This window comes from Anastrepha ludens, chromosome 5 (assembly GCF_028408465.1).
Source record: "Anastrepha ludens isolate Willacy chromosome 5, idAnaLude1.1, whole genome shotgun sequence".
In the NCBI taxonomy this organism is placed as follows: Eukaryota; Metazoa; Arthropoda; class Insecta; order Diptera; family Tephritidae; genus Anastrepha; species Anastrepha ludens.
This window is the reverse complement of record NC_071501.1, coordinates 6,356,165-6,372,008: the sequence shown is the minus strand read 5'-3', so window position 1 is coordinate 6,372,008 and position 15,844 is coordinate 6,356,165. Positions and strand designations below refer to the sequence as shown.

At 36.9% G+C, this 15,844-nt stretch overlaps 1 protein-coding gene and 1 long non-coding RNA gene across 3 annotated transcripts in view; one reads left to right on the top strand and one right to left on the bottom strand.

Annotated features, from left to right (window-relative positions):
• Nucleotides 1-222: 222 nt before the first annotated feature.
• LOC128864090 (uncharacterized) lies at nucleotides 223-1,816 on the top strand. Its single transcript, XR_008454649.1, has 4 exons — nucleotides 223-279; nucleotides 400-1,128; nucleotides 1,265-1,613; nucleotides 1,701-1,816. It is a non-coding gene; the product is annotated as an uncharacterized LOC128864090 (long non-coding RNA).
• A 671-nt stretch (nucleotides 1,817-2,487) lies between these two features.
• The window catches only part of LOC128862741 (uncharacterized), a 56,434-nt gene continuing 43,077 nt past the window's right edge, over nucleotides 2,488-15,844 (bottom strand). For both annotated transcript variants that reach the window (XM_054101444.1, XM_054101445.1), the window contains one exon: nucleotides 2,488-8,527. In XM_054101444.1, the coding sequence (XP_053957419.1) occupies nucleotides 7,068-8,527 (1,460 nt within the window). In that variant the 3' untranslated portion in view covers nucleotides 2,488-7,067. The remainder of the gene's footprint in view (nucleotides 8,528-15,844) is intronic.

Sequence of the window (15,844 nt, the reverse complement as noted above, 5' to 3'; positions counted from 1 at the left end):
GATCGCGGAAGAAGCACCTAAAGCAAATGGTCTCCTGTTTTTCGGAAAATCTGGTCATGTTGCAATTGTACCAGTAGAGAAAATTAGGGTACGTTCGCGATGGCAATCAGAACAGCAGTGTTGCAAATTTTGCAAAGTATCACGTTCTTCTTGAATCTGTGGCAACACTTGCAAAAGTCAAACGTTCTTTTTACTCATCACGCGCGCAAATAACCTCATTAACCGGCAACACAAAATGTTTGTCTGCAAGCTTAACACAAATGCAATGGAAAAAGAAAGGTAAGCGTAATTGTTGTATATTTAATGCTGAGTATCAGCAGTGTAGTGCAAAATAAGCAACAGGGTTGCTGTATTGCTGCAGTTATACATTTTCGCGAACGTACCCTTACTATAAAACAGGCAGTTCACGGCGATAAATAACCACATGTTTGGCAGAAATTCTCGAGAATTAAGGAAAACCAACCGTCGAAGACGAATCATCCGTCACCAAGATAATGCGAGCTCTCACGTATCGGCGCACAAAAAAGGGTCTTTGGGAACTCAAAAGATCGATTTAATGGGACATCCGCCTTGCAGCCCTAATTTGGCGCCTAATAATTCATCTTTGTTCACGAACACCTGAGCCTTAAAGAGCTCGTTTTGGAGATATCCACCTCTGAGTGGCAAAAGTGCTTTGAAAATTGGTTCAAGCGAATGGAAAAATATATTATATTGACTTCCAAGGAGAATATTGTGAAAAACAATGAAGCCATTACATTATTATTTTGCGAAAATTCGCGAAATATAAACTGAAAAGAAGGAATTTGTGTAAAAACAACTCGTCGATTTTGCACCATGACAACGCACTGACGTATAGTGTCGGCATTAGACTCTAGATTTTAACCAAGACCAAAACGAATACAATTCAACAGCCATAAAATTCACCCGATGTGGCTCCGCGAGTCAAAAAACCACTATGTGGACCACGTTTTAGCAGTCGAAAGGAAGTAAAGGAAAAATTGAAGACGGCTCTGATGGCTATACCGAAAATAGAGTTCCAGAAATCTTTCGAGAGCTGCTGGCATAGGTGCGGTGTAGTTGATGGGAAGTGCTTTGAAGCCGATAATATAACTTTTGAGGAATAAGGAGGTATTTTGAATTTTCTATATATATTATATATTCCGGGAACTTTATGATTAAGGCGATATGCCTTCACACTCAGCCTAAAATTCCGACAAACATGCCCAGCTCCTTTATTTACAAAATTAGCGCCCACATCTTTCAGACAATTCGCTGAGCTGTACGTACTTTTTGCTTGAAATACGTCTTCTCATGACCTGGTTGAGAGACTCTAATTGTTGTTGTAGTAGCATAAACATTCCCCATACATGTACGAAGAATGCTGCTGAATTAACAGTCCTTGGCCGGATATAAATTCGGGTCGTTCTGGGTAGGATTCTGATTTTTAAGACTTTTGACGCCGAAAACTAGTGAGTTCTAAGCGATACAGGTACTTGCCGTTATCGCATTCAATAGTAAATCTGTAGGAATTTTTCTAACCATCCTTGAAATAAAATCGCCGCATTCGGAACTTTCGTTTGATGTACGCCAACACAGCGTCATAGCAACCACAGGTAAGAAATAATGAAATTTGAATACTACAATAAAATCAAGCAAACTATCTACTGTAAGAATCAATGTAACTAAAAGCAAATTAATAGTGAAAAATTATTCAGCCGATTGCATATTGTGGGCGCGTCAGTGGAAGCTGCCAAGGCTTAAAATAAATACACACAAGTGAAAATATCAGCGCCGCCATCAACCAGTCCGTCAGCCTGCCAACGCACAACCAGCTGTTGTATAGTATTTGTAGTGGCTGAGCGCATGGTGGGGAAAAATGTGAAGGCAGTTGAGCGGACGATGATAATATCACTTTTGAGGAACAAACTTGTATTTTGAATTTTCTGAATATATCCCGGGAACTTTCTGAAGATGATCGCCAAGGTATTTCTAAACTTTTTTAACTGTTTCGTAGAATTTCCGATTATTTTTATTTTGCTAAAAAACGCACCGAAAAAGGTTTCCAAAATAAGACTATTTTTTCCTCCGCTAGGGTTTACTTAACTTTAGTGTTTTCAGTTTAATTAAATTAATTAAGTAAAGATTTTTGCACTCAACTTACCTTCGTTGTGAATTTGGAAAGAAAGTACAGAGTTGTTTTTTGGTATAATTTATTAAATAATTTATTTATAAATTTATAATTATAAATTTAGTTTATAATTTAATTTAATCAATCCTTTTGTTTTCTGAAAATCATTTGCGTATGTATGTAGTTAACCCGCACACTTATTAGCTACACCACGAAACAAAATTAGTGCTAAAGACAATAGTTACGCTTAATAAACTTTATAAGTTTTTACTTAAAATGTACTTAGGTAAATAAATTTAATAATTTTAAAAAATTTTACTAATTAGGAATTTTTAATGTTATTGTTTCTTTGTTTTAGGTTATGGTTGGATGTATGCAAGTGTGTGTGTGTGCAGTGTGTGTGCATGTGGCTGAAACGAATTCACGAAAGAAGGCCATTAGCTGCTTAAAAATACGTAAATATCTAAGAGTTGTATTAAATAAGTTTTTTTTTCAAATATTTTTTTTTGTTCTTTTAATACCAGCTTATTTGTTAGTTAGTAGACGTGATAGGGAAAGCATGAGTATGATTTTAGTTAAAGCATTATATAATATTTTAATTGCTACACAACATAAAAATATCTGTAAGCTCCCAGTGAATTGTTTAGTTTCCGCTACTTTAGCTGCGAATTGTTAGAATTGTTTGATTACAGACTAAGCTTTTGTTTGCAACGATTTTCAAAGCATTTGTTTTTTAACTTATATTTTACAGTGAATTTTATGAATTACATTTTTCCGTGGAACTTATTTGGTGTAAGCGCCTCTCTGTACACAATTCTATGCATCTATTAGGTTATTAAAAAAAAAAAACACGCGATTTTCATTATTTCAATTCTTCCAATTACCTACATTTTGATTAAACATTTTATTCTATATGATTTCTCCATCCTAGTCCTCTCTTCTTTTACACCTAGTTTAATTATCCTTTAATAGTGTTTTCGATTCATTGGAAGCTGCCTGATATAATTTTAACAGCGTCAAATGTGTGTCAATTATGACAACTCAGAAACGTCACATTGTAAGCTTAGGCATCTGTCAACAACTCCTCAGTACTCCTGCTTAATTTGTTCATTACTATTATTATTATTCTTTATTTAGCGTTAAGCGTCCTAATTACATTTCTAATTATCGCCTTGTTCGAGTCGAGATTTCCAAAAGCCTTGAGTGAAATTGAAAGCTAAGGTGAGCGCCTCTCACCTGAGTTCATTGCTTCTGCATTGGAAAGTTCGCCTCTTAGAACGGCTTGAATTCATTTCCATGGTAAAAAAAATAAAGTAAATGCAGACTTATATTTTTCAATGACTAGCAAATTCACTTTTATTTAAAGTACGACAAAAAATGAAGGAATGAAGGACCGAAAACGTATTGCATCTTAAAAAGTACGCAAAGGAGCTGGACAAAATAATAAGTGCATCAGGCGCCTGTAAACAAAAAAGGATTTTAGTAAGCTTTTTCCTGGCCGCTTTGTTGTCTTGCTTATTTCTTTCATCAGTAGTCAATAAATCCGCCACTATTTTGAATAATTTTTCAGACCATTATTGCTTACACGAAATAAGTTTGCGGCACGTGGAATCTTATCCCTTTTGTTTTTTCCACAATTATTCTTAACTGGGCAATAAATTATATAGAAATGTGTATATGCATATAATTGGCGCTTACCTCGAGCGCCTCCTTCTATTGATAGTGCGCGTCTTGTTGTCATTTGCAAATGAGAGGACCTACAACAGTTTTATGGCACCTCCGAACGGCAAATTGAGCTTTGGAACCCTTGGAGCTTTGCCATTGCTTTCCGCTCTACATAAATCTTTTCTATCGTTTGGGGTTTCAAGCCCACAGTGGGCTTCTAACAGCAGCTCTATCGCATGGTAGTCGAGCACAAAGTCATTCGACGGCCACATTTACTATTTGTCACTCGGAGGAAAATTGTGATTTAAAATTAACACATTTTTCATCTAGCAAATTTCCATGAGAAAAATAGAGCAAAGCATGCAAAAAATCCACAAAATCGTATTCAATGATCAAAAAGTGAAGTTGCGTGAGTTAGCTGACATCGTAAAGATATCAAAAGAACGCATTGACTTTATATTGCATAAGCATTTGACTATGAGAAAGCTCTGTTCAAAGTGGGTTCGGCGTTTGCTTACGCGTACGCCCTTTTTGGGTGTTTGGCCGAGTTCCTCCTCTTATTTGTGGTGTGTGTCTTGATGTTGTTCCACAAATGGAGAGATCTACAGTTTCAAGCCGATTCCGAACGGCAGATATTTTTTTATGAGGAGCTTTTTCATGGCAGAAATACACTCGGAGGTTTGCCATTGCCTGCCGAGGGGCGACCGCTATTAGAAAAAACTATTTCTTAATTTGCGTTTGCTTACTGTTTGCCAAAAAGAAGAACGTCACAAGTCAATAAAACTATGGCAAAACTACATGAATCGAACTTCGAATTGCTACCACATCCCCCGTATTCGGTAGATTTGGCTCTCAGCGACTACTGGCTATTCATAGAGCTAAAAAAATGCTCGCCGCTAAGGAATTTTCCTTAAAAGATGATGTGTTATGTAAGTAAAAATACTTTCAATATCCAGCCATCGGTCATTAAACTGCATTCATTCGCTGAATGACCCGAGACTTCAAATGATATTCGTTTAGCAGAGTTAATGAGTTGTACCAGAACAGAAGCCCTCTTACCCATTTTCATCCAACTCCTATAGTGCCGATCCATCTGTTCACCCAAAGAGCACAAGCTTATGTTTGTGTGTAGAGGAGGTCCAGTAAGCAATTCTGCCTTTATTTTCAAGGGCAAAAGTTCTCACCTTTCACGAACAAAAGCAAGAACAGTTTTGCTATACTTGTATAGAGTTTTCTTATTTCTAAAAACTTGATAAGCTTAACCTTGTTTTCGGGCAAGCATGCGAAACTTTTAAGCACAATCATCCGAAGTCCATACGATTGATTAAAAATAGTTGTAGGAGTACTGTAACAACGTAAGCGTTTATGGCGGTATACACTGTAAGGGCTAGAGTGACTGAGGCATATGGGTTTGCATATTATGTGAATTCGAGGGTCTTAATTGGCGCGAAAATATGATTTATTTTTATATTTGACATGACGCGAACGTATGATTATGACAATAAAAAAAATTGTATTTTTCAAAACGCTTTCTTGAATCTTGGTTGGTACTGTGGCATCGGTCGTTGTAAACCGCATACTAAATTTCATAGTCTACTTTCAACAGAACGCTTGCGCTAATGCAAAAGGTAGAACAAAATGCTTGAAACTGACATCTCGGCAAGACTCAGGTAGTATTGTGACGCTATTTATGACGATTCTTACGAGTATAGGGGAGCAAACTTTTTCTGAGTTTCACATTGTCTACCAGACAATGGTCACCTGAAGAAATTTGTTTAGCTGAAGCTTAGAATACAACTCGATTGTGCATAACATGAAGAAATTATAAGCCATTATATAACTTCCTGTTATTCGCAAAGACATTATCGAAAGGTATATTAAGGAAAGGGAGATATCGGTGTTTTTTGTTATGTTGGTGCAACATATTTTAACTCTTTTGAATGCTTAGTATTCTTATTTCGGATATGAAAATAAATAAATAATATGATAAATAATTGGCGCGTTCTGTTAGGTGCTTGGCCGAGCTGCTTTTCCTATTTGTGGTGTGCGTCTTACTCTTGTTCCACAAATGGCGGGACCTACAGTTTTAAGCCTACAGTTTTAAGGAGTCATATTGTTGGCGATTAAAAGGGGCTATTCAACTGTAAGCATTTCTTGAAGTTTATAGAAGTTTTATTTGATAACCTCATAAACTAGCGATGATATTTTCACTTCGTTCTCGGCGATCCAGACAAAATAAATGCATACAGATGCTTCATTTTAAGTGGCTCCCAGGCCGAGTTGAATGGTTTGAACATCTTGTGGGTCGCTGTTGTCTTCTTAAACTGAAATTCTTTGGAATTTTCAAACATTTCACTCATTTTCTCTCTTGGAAACCTCATCATTCTTCAACAATTCTAGCGTCCATCGAAGGCCTGAAATACTGCAACTTGCCTCAATAGATTTCTGGAAAATTTTTCTAATTTCTTTCCTCTAATTCTGTTAATATTTTTGATTTTACAATGTCCGTATGCATGTACATATGTAACTGTGTATGTACGGTTATTTTTGATCCAAATTTGTATTGCCTTATAATCGCCATTAATTCCTCACTTACATACATAGTTTTAACACTAAGAAAGCACATAAATTAAATATTATCTAGCTAAATATAAGTATGAAGGAGTCATATTGTACTTGCATGTGTATGCGCTTTACATACATACATAATTTGGTATGTTATTATGAAGATGTAACAAATAGTATTCGAGTCCTTGAAAATGGAATGATATGAGAGAAATATGGAAGAATTGTTTCTAAATTTCTAATAGAGCTTCAATGTATTTGTGTATGTACGACACAAGTTGTTATGTTGTTGCATGTTTGTTGTGTCTAAATATGTATTTGTATGCATGCGAATACGCTTTTCTTCAAGTGTAGCGAAAAGGGAAGCATCTTTGTATGCGTATTTCAGGCTATAAGAGAGATTGATTATAAGACTATATATACGTATGTATGTGTATGTATGTAGTTATAAGTATTACAATAAACTTTCTTAATTACTATACAAGCTGCATACTTAGATCCGATACGACCGCAAACTAGTTCCAGTCTCATCCACATCCGCACCCACACCCACATCCACATTCTACATACGCGTGCTCTCCAACGTTAAAGAGCCGGCGGCACCATCCGCTGTTGCTGTCAATAATAACAAATCCGACGCCGTGGAATTGGCAGCGCCCGCCGATGATGAGCGTTTCTTTGTACTGCCTCGACCATTGCTTTTTAAAAATCAACTCGTAGATCGGGTAAGCAGCTCGTCGTCATCAAGTTGTGCCAAAGCTGCTGGTGAGCCAACATCAATGGTGGTCACTCGGTTGCCGCCATCCGACGCAGATGGCAACTTGATAACGTCGCTGTCGGACGAATATACTGGCATAATAATGCAGACGAAGCTCTTGCCTGTTTGTGAGTCACGCGGATGTAGTGTTACCGGATTGAATTTCTCTGTTTGTCCATCGGTGTAGGTTTGTAGGCGCTGATAAATCTCTGGGTAATGTTTGCGTAATAGTACGCCACGTCTTGACAATATATCCAATATATTTGAGAGTATTAGTTCGCCTTGATTGGCATTGGAACGTAAGCTGGGATTGAATGTGAGTATGAGTATCTCGGTGGTGGGTTCTGGCACAGCCACCACAGTTAACGGTGGCTGTGGTTGCTGTTGTTGGAGGGCCTGTAGCTGTTGTTCCAGCTCGGCTAGGATGCTCTTGCAGAGTTTCAGTTTGGCACAACGCGAGACCAGCTGGCGTTCCCAGCGTACTGGCGCCTGTCCCATGCCCGGCGCTTCGCTGACCACACATATGGCCACATAGATGAGCATCTTCGAGTCAGGCTTGTATTCGGTGCTCAGCTTAAGCAATTCCGAGTACAGCTCGAGACCCATTTCGGCGGGCATCAGATCGGGCCAACGCACATAGGACGCCTCGCCCATACACTGAAAGCCGTGCTTGATGAAACTCTCAGCCGCCTCGGCGGAACGGAAGAGCACCCGCACAACACCGCGACCCTGTGACAGAAAGCCTTTGCGTGCCAATAAACTGAGATGGCGTTGCGAGTCGACATCATCCTTGCAGGTGGCTAACACTTGGCGGCACAAATTCGACGCACGTGAGTGCAGACATGCCTTGCGGTGTTTCTCCCAATGGGCGCGTCGACATTCACGCGAACAATATAAATGGGTACAATTGTGGCATGACTTGTAATACTTTTTGGCGTCCGCGGGCGTGGCGCTACGATCGCACTTGGTGTTGCGGCACTTGATCTGCAACTCGGATGTGGTCTTGTTATTGGACTCGGAACTGTCGCCGAGCGAGACACGGCGCGTCGACAAAGTGGCGTTCCCGGTGCCGATGACACAGCTGCCACTTCCAGTTCCGCCTCCACCGATAACGGTCGCGTTGCCGTCGGCTGGGTAGTTGCCAGCGTTGGTGTGCGTCGGTAGACCGATGGTGTTGCTGACTGACGAGTTGGTTTTGGCATTTTGGTTGTGGAGTGATGGTTGTTGTTGTTTTTGTTGTTGCGGTGCATCGCCCTCACTGCGTCGACGCAAGCGCTGCTGCTCGGCCTGTAGTTGCGCTAAGAGTTGCTGTTGGGATTGTTGTAGTTGTAACTGGGACTGGGGGTTTTGTGGCTGCTGTAGCTGCTGTGGCATATGACGGAAAGTGACCAGAGACTGACTAGCTGAATCGCCTGTGAAAGAGAAGAAGAATGTTGCTGGAGAAACGATTGTCAAGCAAGCAGTGCCGCTTATAACAGCAAAAATTTTGCTAAGTAACTCCAAATACAGAAAAACGGCAAGGCATTCCCAACGAGAGTGTCCAAACTTTACATATGTACATACGAATGTATAAACAAAAGGAAAATGAAAATTTTCTAACGGTATCATAAGTAAAAAGTTGGAGATGTACGAGTAGTGGTAAGCGCACGAGTAGGGATATCGTAACGAAGAGGAATGAGTTGACATGCTTGGAAGGATTCAATCGTACTACTTGCTTTACAACGCTGGAGTCATTTTTATGTACATTTAAAAAATCATACAAATATTTAAGTAATTGAAAGTTACATATATTCGAAGAAGATATGAATATATTAAAACAAACAAATTATATTTCGTTCAAAATTTTAGCTCGTTTTGTTGTTGGAGCACACGTATTCGCATGTATAGCTGCGTATACACAAACAAGCGTTAACTGGCCTATTGTTATGCAATTCCTATTATTTCTTTTTATAAGTAGTTACCATAATTTTCATGATTTATTCCACTGTACATAAATATAATTAAGGTATTATATCTGTGGGATGAGTACTGAGAGTATACACCTATATACATATGTACATGTCAATGATTCGCCTTGAACAGGTTTAAACGATTTCCGGAAACAATTCATCCAAAAATATTCCTCTATCGACATCTAAATCTCATTACTTCCAAAGAGGAGCAAAGAGTCATAAAATTAAAATAATAATTAATTATAAAATTTATTTTATATATTTTTTTATTTTTTATCTATAAAATTTGAAACAATTATTATTATTAAATTAGTTGAACATTTAAATTAAAATCCAAATAATAGAATTTTTTTTTGATTTTCAAGTACCGTTAGACGTAAATAATTTCTCTTTTTATAACAGAATGCTGGAATTGGGTATTCCGTTACTGTCGAAAATAAATATCATCGGCGCTAAAAACAATGGCTCGTCATAAAATACTTAAAAAACAATTTTTTGGATCTTATTTTATTATTATTTACAAATCTAATTAAAAAGAATATTATTTTGTTTTTATTTTGCAAGTCAACAAAAGTTACCAACTTAAAGATGGTATAGAAGCTATGAACTTTTGATTTGCTGGTTATGCAATTGGCTCTAAGCAGAGTTAAAGGAACTTGTATATGGTTATGAAATTAGTCTTACAAACCGTAAGCCGCAATATTTCATACAATTATTTAATACACACTTTTAAGTATTTTAATATTGCAGTCATAATACGTCTCTGCATGAGATATATCATACATCCGATATACCGATTATACCGGAAAGGGAAGTAATCGCAGTTAGAAATATTTTAGTTCACGTATTTCGTATCCGAACATACAACCTTATGGCATAATTCACGAGACTCCTACTCACACGCATGAAGGTATTTCAAACTAAAGTATGCATGATTGTGTCCACTCTCACCGATGCCACCGTAGTCCCTGTAATCCCGTGAGATACACAAAATTGAACAAAACTTGTGACCGTAGACAGCTAGTGTCCTTTGGTTACATATTTGCACAATACATCGGTTTGTGTGGGTTTGTCTTTGGTTGTATCGATTTCCATTGTATAATAAACCAAAGTCAAAAACCAACAAATGCAAACAGTTCATTTATCTATAACTAACATTATTAAGCATAGTTTGTAAATTATTTTCATAAAAATTTTAACTTTTATAAGTTTATTTCGTTAACGATTTCAAATATAGTGTTTGGCAACACTGTGTGGTGAGAGAGGAATGAGCTGACACGTTTTTAAGGAACATTCAAAGTTGTTCATTCACGTACATCCACGATACACGATACCGTCGTAAGGGAACGATGACGAGTGTTCATTTAAAATACATGGAGCTCTCATTAGTTTGATCGCGTCAGCTGGCACGGAACGTACGTTTACGTTGGTGAGTGTGAGCACCATTAGTGGTGCCACAACTTAGCCATGACCATAACCATAGCAATCAGCTGTTCTGATCAAACATATGGGCATCACTGTAAACGATTATAGGCGCCGCACCATAACGCCATATTCAACCGTAAGTATCTATGGAACTTTGGTGTTTCCTCGTAACCGTAAGCAGCTGGGAAATACTTTACATTTGTTTTGATATTTGTGATACAAATTTGAATATTTTAAATGTACAGAGTGGGCCATATAGCGTTTGCTTTTTGAACCACCTAATTTTTTGAGAATGGTGACACAAATGACATGTCAAATGTGTTCATAATTTACTTAAAGGTTTAACATTTACGAAATGGGACGCTATACGCTTGAACAAAATTGGGAAATATTGAAAACCTATTCCCAAAGTGGTGAGTCTTCTTCCGAATAATCAGCCGAAATTCCGATATCAATTGGCCGCCTCGGAGCTGTGATTTAAGCCCGTTGGACTATTTTTTGTGGGGAGCCGTTAAGGACAAATGCTATGCGAACCATCTAGAGACGATTGATGCTTTAAAACACGAAATCGAAGTTGCCATTCATGAAATTGGAGCCCAAACAATCGAAAATGTGCTTAAAAATTGGGTTGATCGAATGGCCTACTGTAAAGCCAGTCGTGGCAATCATTTGAACGATATTATTTTTCATTCATAAATGACAATGCTCAATCTTCAAAATAAAAAAAAAAGTTTGAAAAAAATATTGATTAGTTTTTTTTTTATGGCCGATTCAAAAAGCAAATGTTACATGGCCCATCATATATCTACTAAGAAAAATTAATTGACTTGATGCAAATGTTGTCACTAAATCCACTTCAATATCAACTGTTTATGGGTACAGCATGACTGATCGACAAATGCTGTATTGTTGCTCTCGGTGTTTCTTGGGTCGACTGTTTGAAATTTTAATTTCATTACTTGTCTTGAGATATTTTTGCATTGTTTATAATAGGGTTCCAACTCGTTTCACATTCGTCCAATTCTTCAGACTTGGCTTCCTAGGATTTCTAAGGCTACTAATGGTTCCCCAATTCGAAAAAATGGCTGGCGAGAAAAAGATTTTATTGAAACGAGGAGGTAATTGCAGAAACGCATGGCTATTTTTCAGTCGTGGACAAATCCTTTTATTCGGAATTGATCAACAGACTAGAACAGCGTTGACCGAAGTGTATGAATTTAAAAGGGGACTGTGTCGAAAAATATAAAAAGATTTACCCCAAGCAATTAAGTAATTTTTACTTTTGCACGGACTCTTTGAACGACCCTCGTATGTGACTCTCGTATTTCTTGTTTTTAAATAAGTGAACTATTTTTTACTTTGAATATTACTGAAAATTACTTAACTGTACTTTCTATTCAAACTATTTTTGCAAAAATTCCATTTCATATTTTTTGAGCAACCTGTACTTTTTAGTTTACTCATGTTCTAGAAATCCCTAGTAATTATTTTATGTGCATCTATGAAAATACCAATAAATGCAATTCTTAAACATCCTTCATTCAACGAATATTTAATCCATTCAGCCTTGAAGTTGCATTAACAGGTTTAACGAGCGCTTCGCAGAAAAACAATGCGTACAATAATGGGACAAACCTAACCTTAACACATACATACATATCTATATATGGATATATAAATATATATATGTGTATGTGCTCTATACTTTTGCTGAAGCTATTCATCATTTATCCTACTCAAAAATATCCGCACGTGTGCATAAATATTTTTCAGCGATCGCGGAACACCAAATATCCTTTTGTTTTACGTGAATGGGTTCGCCCACACAGTGGTGAACTGGTGTGCCGCTGGTAGGCAGGTCAGCATAGTTTAATGTAAGACTAACTGTACAGGGCCTAACTAACAAAAAGGATCCTCAATTAGTCATGCTTAAAATTTATGTGGCGAAAGTCTTCGAATTCGCATATTCGGCGAGGTAGTTACAATTTAGGTGAACTGTGATTGGCGCGCGTCAACATTGTGGTAACTAAGGAAATATTCTACAGCTAATAAAAGGCGAGCCTGTCACAGGAGTCATCATTAGCAAACGAAAGTTTGTAAGCAAAACAACTGCTATCGCAGGAAAAGTGAAAACATCAAATTATTATAAAGTAATGAAATATGTCATATCAGCAATGACTGACGAGTACCATACTAGTTCTTCATCCTCAGACTCTGAATCATCATCGGAATTTCATGGCTTTTGGAGAAAGCTCTTCTCCAAGATATGGAGTTTCGTATCGCCTGTCAATTGGGAGGCAATGCCGCTTGAGGAGTACTCTTCAGATGAGGATGAGGATGAAGAGCATTCACACACTTCAGATGAGGATGAATGGAATTCACACACTTCGGATGAGGATGATTCTTCTATTTGTGAAGAATGTGCAGCTCCGCTGTCAGAAGAAGAAGAAGAAGAAGAAGAAGAAGAAGAAGAAGAAGAAGAAGAAGAAGAACTAGCAACAAACAAGGTGGGCAGTAAGAAAAAGGTTGAATTCGTAAACCATCTTGGAGAACCGGACATTTACTGCAATCCACTTCCATCAACGAACTTACACCCGAGCGAGGAAACAACGATCGATCCTCACAACAACAACCCATTCTGTGATTGCGCTGATATATACTACTGATTCAGGAATGGGCAATCGAGGAGGCAGCGACGAGGAATCTTTAACCAAACATATACGCTGGTAATAGGATGCTGTCAAAGAAATTTTTAAGAGATGATGTATTATAAGAAGTAAATAAAATTAATAAAAATAAATAAAAAAAAAATTGGCTTTTTCAATAACGGGCCTCTATCGCAAGGCGAACTGATAGGGTTGTTGGTTGATTAAAAAAAGTCGAAAATTTGCTCATGAGCTTCGTAATTGATATTACTTGGCGTTTTCTCTCCTGCACAAGTTCTCATTTTCGATATATATATAGCTGAAATTAGTGCTGCCGTACTTTAGCCCTAACCCGTAAGCAGCTGGGAAATACTTTACATTTATTTTGATATTTGCGATACAAATTTGAATATTTGAAATGAACGACGATGAATTAATTGGCTTGATGCAAATGTTGTCATTAATTCTACTTCAATATCAACTGTGTATGATTACGGCATGACTAATCGACTAATGTCGGTTAAGGCTATAACGTTATGTCTACGTTATGTCTACTATGAAGTCGAAGGTACTCTTGCCGGATATGAAGCCGGCAAGGGCTCATCTCTGAATGAGTGGAAAGATTCAACGAACTAAGAGATAACAGGAAGATCAAATGGTAAAGTGGGGCCTTGACTTATGCAGTCATTGTGGAGAGAAATAGAAAATAGCACAGAACATAATGTGCCACTTTTAAGCCATTATTTGAGCCAGGTTTTTCACATGACCTAAATGCAATCTTGCCAAAGGCCTTTCCGAGTTTCCATAGATATGTAAATGATAAGTGTGTAGATGTGTAAAATCTGTAGCTGTAGCAAACCGAAGTTTTACAGTTTAGCAGCCACAGCCACTTCCAGGTCTCTTTTGTTACTGTTTTCAAATTGGCTCATAATGTGAAATGTGGTCGCTTGCGACATCCACCAAATAACAAACCAGCTCCATTTGGTTAGATTATTTGACTAAAACAAGTCAAATGGGACACTCATCAGCAACAGAGCAGCACTCGATGCCTGGACGGCTCGCAATAACAAGGGTTTTCTTGCGTAAAATATTTTATATTATTTTCGAATAAAAGAAGTGAATATTAATATTAAAAAAACGGGTTTCATAGGTATATACCAGTGATGTCAATCCCGGGATAATGGAATTTCTGTGATAAATGCCAGAAATCTCGGTACTTGGAATCTCTTACGAAGCATGTGAAATGGGGAGAGAAAAATTCCCTCTTCTAGCAAAAAGGCAGCATTGAAAAGACCTTCGCGTTTACAACACCTTTATGTTAAAAATCAGCTGTGTTTTTGTGTCCAATGCTCAACTCTTCAAATAACTGTTATATTAATATTAGTGTTGTAGCAAAAAATGTTTAAATAATGTGAGTGGATGGCTATCATTTTCAGGTATGTTCATATACAAATAATAAAATGAATAAGTTGAAACCAGTCTTTGTTTCGCACAAAACGCAGTCCAAAGACTTCGCCTACGTTCTTAAATTTTTTTCATCGATATTTTTCAATATACCTTAAGTTGTTTTGTCAAATATTTTCACGCTGAAGTATTATTAAGTGAGTATACATTTAAATACAGCCTTTTGTGGTGTAAGTTTTGAAATAATTTTCACTTTAAATACAAAAGCATACATGGTTACCAGGAAAGTCGTCCCAGGTACTTGAGGGCATTAATTTATAGGTAATTTCTGATCAATTTCGTTACATGGCACGTGGCCACAACTAAACCGTTTTCGATATTTCGATTTTAAAATTATTGAAATATTTTTTTTTTTTGCGTCCAATTTGCTTTTTAAATGTTAGTTGAAGAGCCCGATTTTTTTTTATTGATTAAGTAAAATAAAACATCAATAGAATTTGAACCAAGCCCTGACAGCTAAAAATAACTGCTTGATAAAGTTTCGAATTTACGACTTCTCGTATCAAAAAAAAAATATTTGCAAATTATTTTAAAAGCTGTTATAAGAATATTAAAAAAAAAAAAATAATAAAAAAATCTTTTTCTTTATCCAAAAAAGGGTAAAATAGTATTTAGTCATAAGAAGAAAAAGAAGTATACAAAGAAAATGTTTTTGACAAACTTGGATTCATCTGACAAGAAAATTTTTTGGTTTTCAAGTACTTAGGACAGATTTGCATCTAAAACACATTTATTTATTGTTTATTAGCTTCTCAAACACATTTATTTATTGTTTATTAGCTTCTCAAACAATATTGCAGCAATTTTTTCCAAAAAAGTTGTTATAAAATAATGAATCCTATGATTATCCCGAAATCACAAATTTGCAAGAACGACATCCCGACAATTCTGGGATCATAAAAGCCGAATAAATTTGCATCTGTGGTATATATAGTGCCAGTTATAAAGGGTATTTCAAAAGGTGCGCCTAGATGTTTTGAAATAAAACATGTAAAAATGTAGAGTCTTTCAGGTTACACTATTTTCGTTCAAAGCAGCTTGTAACAATTATATATAAAAAATTACATCATTTAAATGTCCACCCTGAGTACGTCTACAGCTAAAAGCCGTCACACAGTCGATTCATGAATGCCTAATTTTTGAGCACGTCGAGATATCGATTGTTGAAGGTTGGTCAGCGACACTTTTGCGCTACAGCTGAAGTATTCTCAACAGAACTTCCAGTTTTTGGTCTGTCAGTTCT